Below are 12959 nucleotides of genomic sequence, written 5' to 3' on the forward strand. Positions count from 1 at the left end.
ATAGAAATGTAGGCTGTAATGTAGAATAGACATATGTCTCTCATGTAGAATACGGAATCAGGTCAGCTCAGAACAAGACATTTCTGTCTGCATCGTTCTGAATGTCGCACCCTCGTGAAGGTGACGTGAGTCATTTGATTAGAGACACCTGTGAGTGGGAGGTCTGAAGTCTAATTGGTCGGTAATCATATTCAGCCTCTGGCGGCAGTGAGTGAAGGAAACTCTTTCAGCACACTGATGTGGTGGTCTTGTGTGTTTGTGAAACGCGATTTTAGTCCGATGGCATTGAAGGCAAAAGGGGAGCGTCTCTCTTTAATATGTTTAGGGCTAGTTGTGGTAGTATTGAACTCCTTTGGTCAGTGCGCTGCAGTAACACAAACAAGATCGTCAAAATCCTCCATTGTCCTGGGACCCCATTTGAAGGGGGATCTTAACAATGGTAAAGAGGAGCAGTCTACAGGTGCTGTGCGATTTGGAAGGCTTATACTTGGCCGTAATGTCAAACCAAGAAATGCGAGTTTTTCTACTGATGAACATACTGTCTCCAAAGTCCGATCCTCCAATGTTTCACTGGATGATGCTGACTACCAGTCTGACATGGGTATGTATTATCTCTAACTTGCTTTTTGTTATGCTAATTTTGTTTCCATTTGTAGGAATGTTTGACTTAATTAACAACAATTAGTTGCACCTTCCAGTGTAAATGGAAGTATTTGGTCCGAACAATGCTGTTTAGGGACTCTTAGTCCTGTGAATGGCTTTAGTAGTATTGCCCTACAACCTAGGTAAGAATGGACTACCATTGGTGTAGTTAAAAACCTAAGTGTTCTTCTACTTTAAAGGATGGGAACCTAAGCAGCTGGGAGGACACATTTATGGCACAATTAGGCCAAGTAGTCCAGTGGTGGAAAGTCTCTTGCAGATGGAACCAAGTGTTGAATGTGTTGGTGACTCCATGAAACTAAAGGTCCATGACACAGGCTCTACACCAGGCTCTCTCTTTTCTGTGGACCGAGGCAAGTATCCAGCTGTTATCCTGGTATTTAAGTCATTTGAAAGCTGTAGAAGTTAAATGTAATTTGTTGTGTGACTGGTTAACAAACTTCCTTTCTCTTGTTACAATGTTTTGCAGGAAATAAGTCTCCCCTGCCTCTGTCACAGTTGCCCACAAACTGTGGTCATTCCATCAGCACCACTCACCAGGATTGGATTTTTATTGCAATCTATAAAGGCTGTTATGTCACACTGGAGGTTGGAAGTCATTCAAATTGTTCCTCTTTTACTGTGAATTTTAACACTTTCCAAGATTAACTTTAAATTTAATCTTGCAGGATGGTAATTATGTTCTGCCTATGCGTTGGTGGGGATTGCCAATTAAAATATCCTGCCCTGCCAAAAAAACCTTTAAGCCCAACCCTCCTACTGTTTCCTGCTACCCTGAGGGCATGGTGGTGAAAATGGAAGGGGGCACCTCTGCCAAGGATCTCAGGGTCAAGTGTAAGTCATTTACATAAGTCTCAATCCTTGTGCATTCTCTCAAGAGGAACATGTGCAAGTTGGATAAGTACATTTGTGACTGTATTCTTTAACTTTGACTCTTCCACTCTTCCAGTCAAAGGACACTGGCAGCCGTTGATGAGAGTTTCATCCCATTGTGGCTACAGTGTGGTAGCTCATCTAGAAGCTGTGACCATTTCTGCTCATTATGAACCCTGTGTGGAACTTAAGGTCTGAATTGTCAGTTATGTTAATATTGTCCTTGCTGGTTTTGAAGGACGTGGGTGGGAATCAATGACTTGACTCAAATGTTAATTTCTTTATTACAGGATGGGATGTTCACCCTTGAACTTGCTGGCGAGGGAGAGTTTAAAGTGTCCTGTCCTAGTCCTGTTGACCAGTCTTTCCCTCGCCCCAATTACCCCCAAACCCCTGTGTTTCCGGTTCCTCCCACCATTGCTCTTCAACCAAGTCCAATGTTTCCTCCTCAGCCTACTTCACCCCCTAAACCCCAGGCTCCACTGCATCCTTACTACACAAAGCCTGCTGAGAAGCCAAAACCTGCTACTCTGCCTCCTGGGATCCCTCAGTATTACTTTTCCTTCTACCCTCTGCCTGCGACTCCTCCCCCTGCTACCAAAGTTCCTCATGGCCATGAACAACATCCTGACTACCGACATCCCAAACCTGTAACTGGTTCTCCACCTAAAGACCCCCAGCCTCCTTGGTATTCAGAGTCCTTCTACCCTCGGCCAGCTGAGCCAGTTACTCGTATGCCTGGCGAACTTCCCCCTGCAACAGAAGCTCCAAATGACAAGGTGTACTATCCTTACGACCGATATCCTTATGACCCTCAGCCAGCCAAGCCTGTAACTCCTCCTCCTGTGATTCAAAGGCCTGCTACTGAAAAGCCAACATCTCCACTGCATCCTTACTACACACAACCTGCTACTCTGCCTCCTGGGAACCCTCAGTATTACTTTTCCTTCTACCCTCTGCCTGCAACTCCTCCCCCTGCTACCAAAGTTCCTCAGGGCCATGAACAACATCCTGACTACCGACATCCCAAACCTGTAACTGGTTCTCCCCCTGAAGACTACCAAATTCCTTGGGAGTTTTTTGACCGTCAACCAGCCAAGCCTGTGACACATACTCCTGTGACTGTACCTACACCTGCCATACTTCCCCCTGCTACTGAAAAGCCAACATCTCCACTGCGTCCTTATTACCCGAAACCTGCTACTCTGCCTCCTGGGAACCCTCAGTATTACTTTTCATTCTACCCTCTGCCTGCTAAGCCTGTAACTCCTCCCCCTCAAGTGTCTACTCCTGCTACCAAAGCTCCTCAGGGCCATGTGCAGCATCCTTACTACCCACATCCTCTCTATCCACCACATCCCAAGCCTGTAACTGGCTCTCCCCCTAAAGACTCCCAAATTCCTTGGGATTCCTTTGACCCTCAACCATTTAAGCCTGCTACGTATCCTGTGACTCAGAAGCCTACACCTGCCATGCTTCCCCCTGCTACTGAAAAGCCAACAGCTCCACTGCATCCCTACTACCCACATCACTACCAACAGTTCTACCCTGAGCCAGCTAAGCTCATTACAATCCCACTTAGGTCTGCAACTCAAACACCAGAACAAACGCCACTTGTAGTCCATACATGGATACCTGCTCCTCAACAACCTAGTCATCCAATAACTACTAAAGCACCTTCAACTGTGGCTCCTAGTTCACCTCAGCCAGGTGACTCTTATCCACCACATCCTGGGTATTGTCCAGCAACCTGCCCTACTGGTTTCTTGACCTGCTGCCCCATGCCCGTATCTTTCCATCAACACCACCACAACCATTTTGGCCCTGTAACATCCAAGGATAGTGGTATCATTCCTGCTTACCCTTTCAAACATACATCTGACCTGTTCAATTATGCTTCAGTTTCTGGACCTACCCAAGCCACTACAACCCCACAACCTATAACGGTTCAGACCGTTGCCCCCACTAAAATTACCTTGACTGGTTTCCATGACTACTGGAGTCAGCATGGCATGAGGTTTTCAGCCTCCTTGGCTTCGTATGCCCAAGCACCTAGTGATGCCAACAAGCCCTCAGAACCCCAAAGTCCAAAGCAATCACATTTTCAGCCCTACAACCCACAGCAGCCAATGCGCCCATATTTTGAAGCACCTGCCAGTGACTCCAACAAACCTATGGCACAGCAACAGCCATATCTGCCCCATAACCCACAGCGGCTTATGCATGCATATCCTCTGCCATACAACCCACAAGGTCCAGTACAGCCACATGGCCAAGCACCTGTTTATTCTAACAAGCCCTTGGAACTTGAGCGACCTGCCAGTGATCCAAGTAAACCATCTGAACCTCAGTCGCTGTCTAGTGACTTCAACAAGCCCTTAAAACCCCAACTTTCAAAGTGGCCACATTATCCTTTCAGACCTCCAATGTGGTATGACCCTGACATGTTCTACGCATCCAAGCCTCTGCTGCAACCACACCACCAAACCCAATTGTCTGAATCTGCAATGCAGATGCATAGCACACTTGAACAACTGAGTCCTCAAGAACATCCACATGGACCGCTTCAGCCTCCAAGACCACTCAAGGAACTGGGTGGCTCCCTTCCCAGTAATTCAAAGGGTATCTCTAGCCTTCAGCAACAAAACCCCTCAGGCCATCAAATGCCTACCCATTACGGCTCATTGCCAATATATTATGCTGGTGCCAAACCATCCTACCCCCAGAAACCTGCAGCCAAGCCTTCTGGTAAACCCTCCAGACCTGAATTTCCAGAGTCATTTGAACACTATTGGAAGCCCATTGTGCCACTAGGGCCGAACGAAGGGTTCCATGGTTCTTACCCGGCCCAGTCTGCAGGAGGTTCTTACCCGGCCCAGTCTGCAGGAGGTTCTTACCCGGCCCAGTCTGCAGGAGGTTCTTACCCGGCCCAGTCTGCAGGAGGTTCTTACCCGGCCCAGTCTGCAGGAGGTTCTTACCCGGCCCAGTCCGCAGGAGGTTCTTACCCGGCCCAGTCCGCAGGAGGTTCTTACCCGGCCCAGTCCGCAGGAGGTTCTTACCCGGCCCAGTCCGCAGGAGGTTCTTACCCGGCCCAGTCCGCAGGAGGTTCTTACCCGGCCCAGTCCGCAGGAGGTTCTTACCCGGCCCAGTCCGCAGGAGGTTCTTACCCGGCCCAGTCCGCAGGAGGTTCTTACCCGGCCCAGTCCGCAGGAGGTTCTTACCCGGCCCAGTCCGCAGGAGGTTCTTACCCGGCCCAGTCCGCAGGAGGTTCTTACCCGGCTGCTAACTAAATGGTAAGTCATTTTGTCCTTCAGTCAACTACGGAGAAACGTTTTAAGTCTTTAATTGAACAGTGGACTTAAAATGCATCTGTCTTTTTCAGGATGCGCGACCCTTCTCATCCTTCAGTTAATGGTGCTGATGCCGACCAGAAGCGGTCATGTTTTCCCAATAAAGTAATTAACTAACAAGTGCGCAACATTGTTTCCCTTAATTGCATGTTAAATTTAGGTGTTTAAGGAATGTTTTAGCCAGGTGTGATTAACACTTGTATTGTAAACCAGAAGGCACAATGTCCACTTTTTTTTCCCCCAGTCAATGTCACCACAAACTTCAATTCTAAAACTGATCATAGTTTAGTAACAATATCAGCCCATGGCTCCGGAAGCTATTTCAGATTACTGCTAGTGTTTCAGCAATGTTCTTCCACTCAATATGGTGAATGCCTCCCATCTAGTGCTCATATTGAAAAATAGTTAAGCTTTTCATGTGAATGGGTTCAACTGGTTGCATGCTACTGATTTCAATGGAGTTTATTTGCTATTGAATGTGAACCATTACTCAGTGAATCAATTTCTATCCTGCCTGCCACTTTGAAGTCTACTGCATTTTGCTAGCATCCCACTCAGACTGCACATGCATTTGGTGGCAATACATTGAGGATAATGGGTGACAATGTTGACAATGTTATCACTCATTTGCGCATGTCTAGAGTGAACTACAAATCTTTTCTGCAGTGTTAAGAAATACTGAGGGATTTTTTTTTGGGGGGGGGGGGATTTAACACTGCAACAATTGACTTAGTTGAGTTCACACAAGGAGTTGTGTATGGGGTTGTTGTGGCTTGTTCAATACTGGGTTACTTTAAGACCTCGGCCAACATACTGTTGACCTGGTTGTCTACAATATTTGCTGGAACAGTGCTAGAAAGTACAATCCTAAAATGAGGCAGCACGGCTTTTGAATCCCTTATCCAAAGCAACTTACAATTAGTTGGTCGGGGTTAGATGGTGTCTAATGGGCTTAACTGATCCTTTGTAGCTCAGCTGGTAGAGCATGGTGTTGCCGGGACAGTGGGTTCAATTCCTGTCATCACACGTATAGCAACTATATCCACGCATGACAGTCGTTGGCTAAACTAGTTTAGGTGCCAATGCACCACACAACCAATTAACAAAGCATACAGACTTTGGGCACTTCAAAATCATGGTTTGGGTTTTCATAATGTCCCATCTCAACAAACAAATACATCACACCATACCTTGTATGCTTACCCAGAATTGAAGGCATGGCTTGACAATCTCCATGTCATTAAACTTAATGTCTTGTAACGTCTCTTTCCATTCATCAATTGGCTGGTGCAGTTAGGATTGATAGATTAAGTCGGACTTAATTCTGATTCCTATTTTCTTTTTACATACAATTACAGTGGTGTAAAGTACTTTAAGTATTTTGGGGGGTATCTGTACTTTATTTGTATTTTTGACAATTGACATTCCTTAAGAACATAATGTACTTTTTACTCCATACTGTTTCCCTGACACCCAAGAGTACTCACATTTCGCATACCTAGCATGACAGGAAAATGGTCCGATTCACTTATCCAGAGGTCATCCCTACTACCTGATCAGGCGGATTATCTAAACACATGCTTCATTTGTAAATTGTGAGTTTTGGGGTGTGCCACTAGCTACCCGTAAATTAAAACAAACAAGATGGTGCCGTCTGGCTTAATATGAGGAATTTGAAATTCTACCTCTTTTTGATACTTGGTGCCTTTGGATAGTATGCAGACCCCTTGACTTTTTCCACATTTTCTTACATTACAACCTTATTCTAAAATTGATTTAAATAACATTTCCTCGGCAATCTACTCAATACCCCATAATGACAAAATTTAAAAAAAGTTCTTAAATGTTTGCTAATAAAAAATATCAAAACAAAGTATTCAGACCCTTTGCTATGAGACACAAATTTGAGCTCAGCTGAATCCTGTTTCCATTGATCATCCTTGATGTTTTTACAACTTGATTGGAGTCCATCTGTGGTAAATTCAATTGATTATACATTTGGAAAGGCACACCTGTCTATATAAGGTCCCACAGTTGATAGTGTTATGTCAGAACAAAAACCAAGCCACGAGGTCGAAGGAATTGACCGTAGAGCTCCAAGACAGGAGTGTGTTGAGGCACAGATCTGGGGAAGGGTACCAAAACATTTCTGCAGCATTGAAGGTCCCCAAGAACACAGTGGCCTCCATCATTCTTAAATGGAAGAAGTGTGGAACCACCAAGACTTCCTAGAGCTGGCCCCCCGGACAAACTGATCAATCGGGGGAGAAGGGCCTTGGTCAGGGAGGTGACCAAGGCCCAAAGGCACCTAAAGGACTCTCAGACCATTAAAAACAAGATTCTCTGGTCTTATGAAAACAAGATCTATTTGTGTTTAATCAGACCAGAGGACATTTCTCCAAAAAGTACAAGCTTTGTCCCCAGGTGCAGTTGCAAACCGTGGTCTGGCTTTTTTATGGCCGTTTTGGATTAGTGGCTTCTTCCTTGCTGAGTGGTCTTCATGGTTATGTCGATTATAGGACTCGTTTTACTGTGGATGTACACTGCTCAAAAAAATAAAGGGAACACTTAAACAACACAATGTAACTCCAAGTCAATCACACTTCTGTGAAATCAAACTGTCCACTTAGGAAGCAACACTGATTGACAATAAATTTCACATGCTGTTGTGCAAATGGAATAGACAACAGGTGGAAATTATAGGCAATTAGCAAGACACTCCCAATAAAGGAGTGGTTCTGCAGGTGGTGACCACAGACCACTTCTCAGTTCCTATTCTTCCTGGCTGATGTTTTGGTCATTTTTGAATGCTGGCGGTGCTTTAACTCTAGTAGTAGCATGAGATGGAGTCTACAACCCACACAAGTGGCTCAGGTAGTGCAGCTCATCCAGGATGGAACATCAATGCGAGCTGTGGCAAGAAGGTTTGCTGTGTCTGTCAGCGTAGTGTCCAGATCATGGAGGCACTACCAGGAGACAGGCCAGTACATCAGGAGACGTGGAGGAGGCCGTAGGAGGGCAACAACCCAGCAGCAGGACCGCTACCTCCATCTTTGTGCAAGGAGGACCAGGAGAAGCACTGCCAGAGCCCTCTAGCAGGCCACAAATGTGCATGTGTCTGCTCAAACGGTTAGAAACAGACTCCATGAGGGTGGTACGAGGGCCCGACGTCCACAGGTGGGGGTTGTGCTTACAGCCCAACATCGTGCAGGACGTTTGGCATTTGCCAGAGACCATCAAGATTGGCAAATTCGCCACTGGCGCCCTGTGCTCTTCACAGATGAAAGCAGGTTCACACTGAGCACACTTGACAGACGTGACAGTCTGGAGTCGCCGTGGAGAAGGTTCGGCTACCTGCAACATCCTCCAGCATGACCAGTTTGGCAGTGGGTCAGTCATGGTGTGGGGTGGCATTTCTTTGGGGGGGCCGCACAGCCCTCCATGTGCTCGCCAGAGGTAGCCTGACTGCCATTAGGTACCGAGATGAGATCCTCAGACCCCTTGTGAGACCATATGCTGGTGCGGTTGGCCCTGGGTTCCTCCTAATGCAAGACAATGCTAGACCTCATGTGGCTGGAGTGTGTCAGCAGTTCCTGCGAGAGGAAGGCATTGATGCTATGGACTGGCCCGCCCGTTCCCCAAACCTGAATCCAATTGAGCACATCTGGGACATCATGTCTCGCTCCATCCACCATCGCCACGTTGCACCACAGACTGTCTAGGAGTTGGCAGATGCTTTAGTCCAGGTCTGGGAGGATATCCCTCAGGAGACCATCCGCCACCTCATCAGGAGCATGCCTAGGCGTTGTAGGGAGGTCATACAGGCACGTGGAGGCCACACACACGACTGAGCCTCATTTTGACTTGTTTTAACGACATTACATCAAAGTTGGATCAGCCTGTAGTGTGGTTTTCCACTTTAATTTTGAGTGTGACTCCAAATCCAGACCTCAATGGGTTGATACATTTGATTTCCATTGATAATTTTTGTGTGATTTTGTTGTCAGCACATTCAACTATGTAAAGAAAAAAGTATTTAATAACAATATTTAATTCATTCAGATCTAGGATGTGTTATTTTATTGTTCCCTTTATTTTTTTGAGCAGTGTATATACTTTTGTACCTGTTTCCTTCAGCATCTTCACAAGGTCCTTTGCTGTTGTTCTGGGACTGATTTGCACTTTTCGCACCCAAGTATGTTCATCTCTAGGAGACAGAAGCATCTCTTTCCTGAGCGGTATGACGGCTGCGTGGCCCCATGGTGTTTATACTTGCGTACTATTGTTTTTACAGGTGAATGTGGTACCTTCAGGCGTTTGGAAATTTCTCGCAAGGATGAACCAGACTTGTAGAGGTCTGAAGGTACCACATTCATCTGTACAAACAATAGTACGCAAGTATAAACACCATGGGACCACGCAGCCGAGTTTGAAGGTAGGCCTTGAAATGCATCCACAGGTACACCTCCAATTGACCCAAATGATGTCAATTAGCCTATAGGAAGCTTCTAAAGCCATGACATAATTTTCTGGGATTTTCCACGCTGTTTAAAGGCACAGTCAATTTAGTGTATGTAAACTTCTGACCCACTGGAATTGTGATACAGTGAATTATAAGTGAATTATAAGTTAAATAATCTGTCTGTAAACAATTGTTGGGAAAATGACTTGCACAAAGTAGATGTCCTAACCGACTTGCCAAAACTATAGTTTGTTAACAAGAAATTTGTGGAGTGGTTGAAAATCTAGTTTTAATGACTCCAACCTAAGTGTATGTAAACTTCCAACTTCAACTGTATCTGGAGAGACCTGAACACAGCTGTGCAACGGCGCTCTCAATTGTAAGGTATCATGTGTAGATTGATGAGGGGAAAAAAACAATTGAATACATTTAGGAATAAGGATTTAACATAACAAAATTTGGATAAAGTCAAGGGGTCTGATTACTTTCCAAATGTACTGTAAGTACATTTTAGCAATTACATTTTATTTTGATACTTAAGTATATTTAAAACCAAATACTTTTAGACTTTTACTCAAGTAGTATTTTGCTGAGTATTTTCTACTTTTACTCAAGTATGACAATTGGGTTCTTTTTCCACCGAAATACAATGACATAGATACAGACACATTACAGAAATAGAGATTCATGACATAGATACAGACACATTACAGAAATAGAGATTCATGACATAGATACAGACACATTACGGAAATAGAGATTCATGACATAGATACAGACACATTACAGAAATAGAGATTCATGACATAGATACAGACACATTACAGAAATAGAGATTCATGACATAGATACAGACACATTACAGAAATAGAGATTCATGACATAGATACAGACACATTACAGACATAGAGATTCATGACATAGATACAGACACATTACAGAAATAGAGATTCATGACATAGATACAGACACATTACAGAAATAGAGATTCATAACATAGATACAGACACATTACAGAAATAGAGATTCATGACATAGATACAGACACATTACAGACATAGAGATGAAAAATGCTCATCTTCCAGATGAGTTTGAGGGGGGAGTTTATTCTTTAGATGTTTGGGGCTGCTGGTGAACCACAACGTGCAGCATAATGAAAGAGACACTGGACTAGTGCACTTGTCTTCAGGGTGTCTATAGCTAGGGGTTCCATTCAATTGGCGACAGATTTTCATGTGGCTTTTCTAAAATCTTCATAACAACAATATGCCATTTCAGAGTTTCCTTTAGGCATACTGTCATCCATATGCATTCAGATCCAACCTTGTTCATCCAGTGACATCAATAGATGAGGGATATTGGCCCAATGAGACACATTTAAGTGTCCTTAAAAACAGCCTTTTACAAATTACAAAACACTATTCCTTGTGTAGCAAATGCAAAACTTTATAGCACATTGTTTGTGCTTTTTTTAGGCTACTTTCCTAAAACAATAATTGTCCACCTCACGGTTCAGCTGTCAGAGATTTGAACACTAAATGTATCATGGCACTGTATGGATAGGCCTGTAGGCTTAGCTGTCCACTGTATGGATAGGCCTGTAGGCTTAGCTGTCTACTGTATGGATAGGCCTGTAGACTTAGCTGTTCACTGTATGGATAGGCCTGTAGGCTTAGCTGTCCACTGTATGGATAGACCTGTAGGCTTAGCTGTCCACTGTATGGATAGGCCTGTAGGCTTAGCTGTCCACTGTATGGATAGGCCTGTCGGCTTAGCTGTCCACTGTATGATATTCATATTCTAATATATACACTGCATTCAGAAAGTATTCAGACCCCTTGACTTTTTCCACTTTTTGTTACATTACACCCTTATTCTAAAATTGATTTTTTTTATTCCCCTCATCAATCTACACACAATACCTCATTATAACAAAGCAAAAACAGGTTTTTAGACATTTTTACAAATGGATTAAATATGAACTTAAATATCACATTTACATAAGTATTCAGCCCCTTTACTCAGTACTTTGAAGCACCTTTGGCAGTGATTACAGCCTCAAGTCTTCTTGGGTATGATGCTACTAGCTTGGCACACCTGTATTTGGGGATTTTCTCCCATTTTTCTCTGCATATGTTGGCACCACAAACTGATGCTGGCACTAAGACCACACTCATTGAGCTGTATACGGCCATAAGTAAACAGTAAAACACTCACCCCGAGGGGGCGCTCCTAGTGGCCGGGGACTTTAATGCAGGAAAACCTAAATCCGTTTTACCTCATTTCTACCAGCATGTTAAATGTGCAACCAAAAACTCAAGACCACCTTTACTCCACACAAAGAGACGTGTACAAAGCTCTCCCTCGCCCTCCACCATAATTGAGAATTTCAATAAGCATTTTTCTACGGCTGGCCATGCTTTCCACCTGGCTACTCCTACCCCGGTCAACAGCACTGCACCCCCAATAGCAACTCGCCCAAGCCTTCCCCATTTCTCCTTCTCCCAAATCCATTCAGCTGATGTTCTGAAAGAGCTGAAAAATCTGGACCCCTACAAATCAGCCGGGCTAGACAATCTGGACCCTTTCTCTCTAAAATTATTTGCCGAAATTGTTGCCACCCCTATTACTAGCCTGTTCAACCTCTCTTTCGTGTCGTCTGAGATTCCCAAAGATTGGAAAGCAGCTGCGGTCATCCCCCTCTTCAAAGGGGGGGACACTCTTGACCCAAACTGCTACAGACCTATATCTATCCTACCATGCCTTTCTAAGGTCTTCGAAAGCCAAGTCAATAAACAGATTACCGACCATTTCGAATCTCACCATACCTTCTCTGCTATGCAATCTGGTTTCAGAGCTGGTCATGGGTGCACCTCAGCCACGCTCAAGGTCCTAAACGATATCTTAACCGCCATCAATAAGAAACATTACTGTGCAGCCGTATTCATTGATCTGGCCAAGGCTTTCGATTCTGTCAACCACCACATCCTCATCGGCAGACTCGACAGCCTTGGTTTCTCAAATGATTGCCTCGCCTGGTTCACCAACTACTTCTCTGATAGAGTTCAGTGTGTCAAATCGGAGGGTCTGCTGTCCGGACCTCTGGCAGTCTCTATGGCGGTGCCACAGGGTTCAATTCTTGGACCGACTCTCTTCTCTGTATACATCAATGAGGTCGCTCTTGCTGCTGGTGAGTCCCTGATCCACCTCTACGCAGACGACACCATTCTGTATACTTCCGGCCCTTCTTTGGACACTGTGTTAACAACCCTCCAGGCAAGCTTCAATGCCATACAACTCTCCTTCCGTGGCCTCCAATTGCTCTTAAATACAAGTAAAACTAAATGCATGCTCTTCAACCGATCGCTACCTGCACCTACCCGCCTGTCCAACATCACTACTCTGGACGGCTCTGACTTAGAATACGTGGACAACTACAAATACTTAGGTGTCTGGTTAGACTGTAAACTCTCCTTCCAGACCCATATCAAACATCTCCAATCCAAAGTTAAATCTAGAATTGGCTTCCTATTTCGCAACAAAGCATCCTTCACTCATGCTGCCAAACATACCCTTGTAAAACTGACCATCCTACCAATCCTCGACTTTGG

The 12959-nt window shown here is 44.7% G+C and overlaps 1 protein-coding gene across 1 annotated transcript; it reads left to right on the top strand.

Annotated features, from left to right (window-relative positions):
- LOC124042093 (proline-rich extensin-like protein EPR1) lies at positions 1 to 5006 on the top strand. Its single transcript, XM_046360422.1, has 7 exons — positions 1 to 601; positions 843 to 1016; positions 1133 to 1251; positions 1332 to 1497; positions 1613 to 1728; positions 1827 to 4829; positions 4919 to 5006. Exons 1-6 carry the CDS (start codon positions 238 to 240, stop codon positions 4824 to 4826), a joined length of 3939 nt encoding a protein of 1312 aa, XP_046216378.1. The 5' UTR covers positions 1 to 237; the 3' UTR covers positions 4827 to 4829; positions 4919 to 5006.
- Positions 5007 to 12959: the final 7953 nt, after the last annotated feature.

Source organism: Oncorhynchus gorbuscha, linkage group LG08, assembly GCF_021184085.1.
Source record: "Oncorhynchus gorbuscha isolate QuinsamMale2020 ecotype Even-year linkage group LG08, OgorEven_v1.0, whole genome shotgun sequence".
In the NCBI taxonomy this organism is placed as follows: Eukaryota; Metazoa; Chordata; class Actinopteri; order Salmoniformes; family Salmonidae; genus Oncorhynchus; species Oncorhynchus gorbuscha.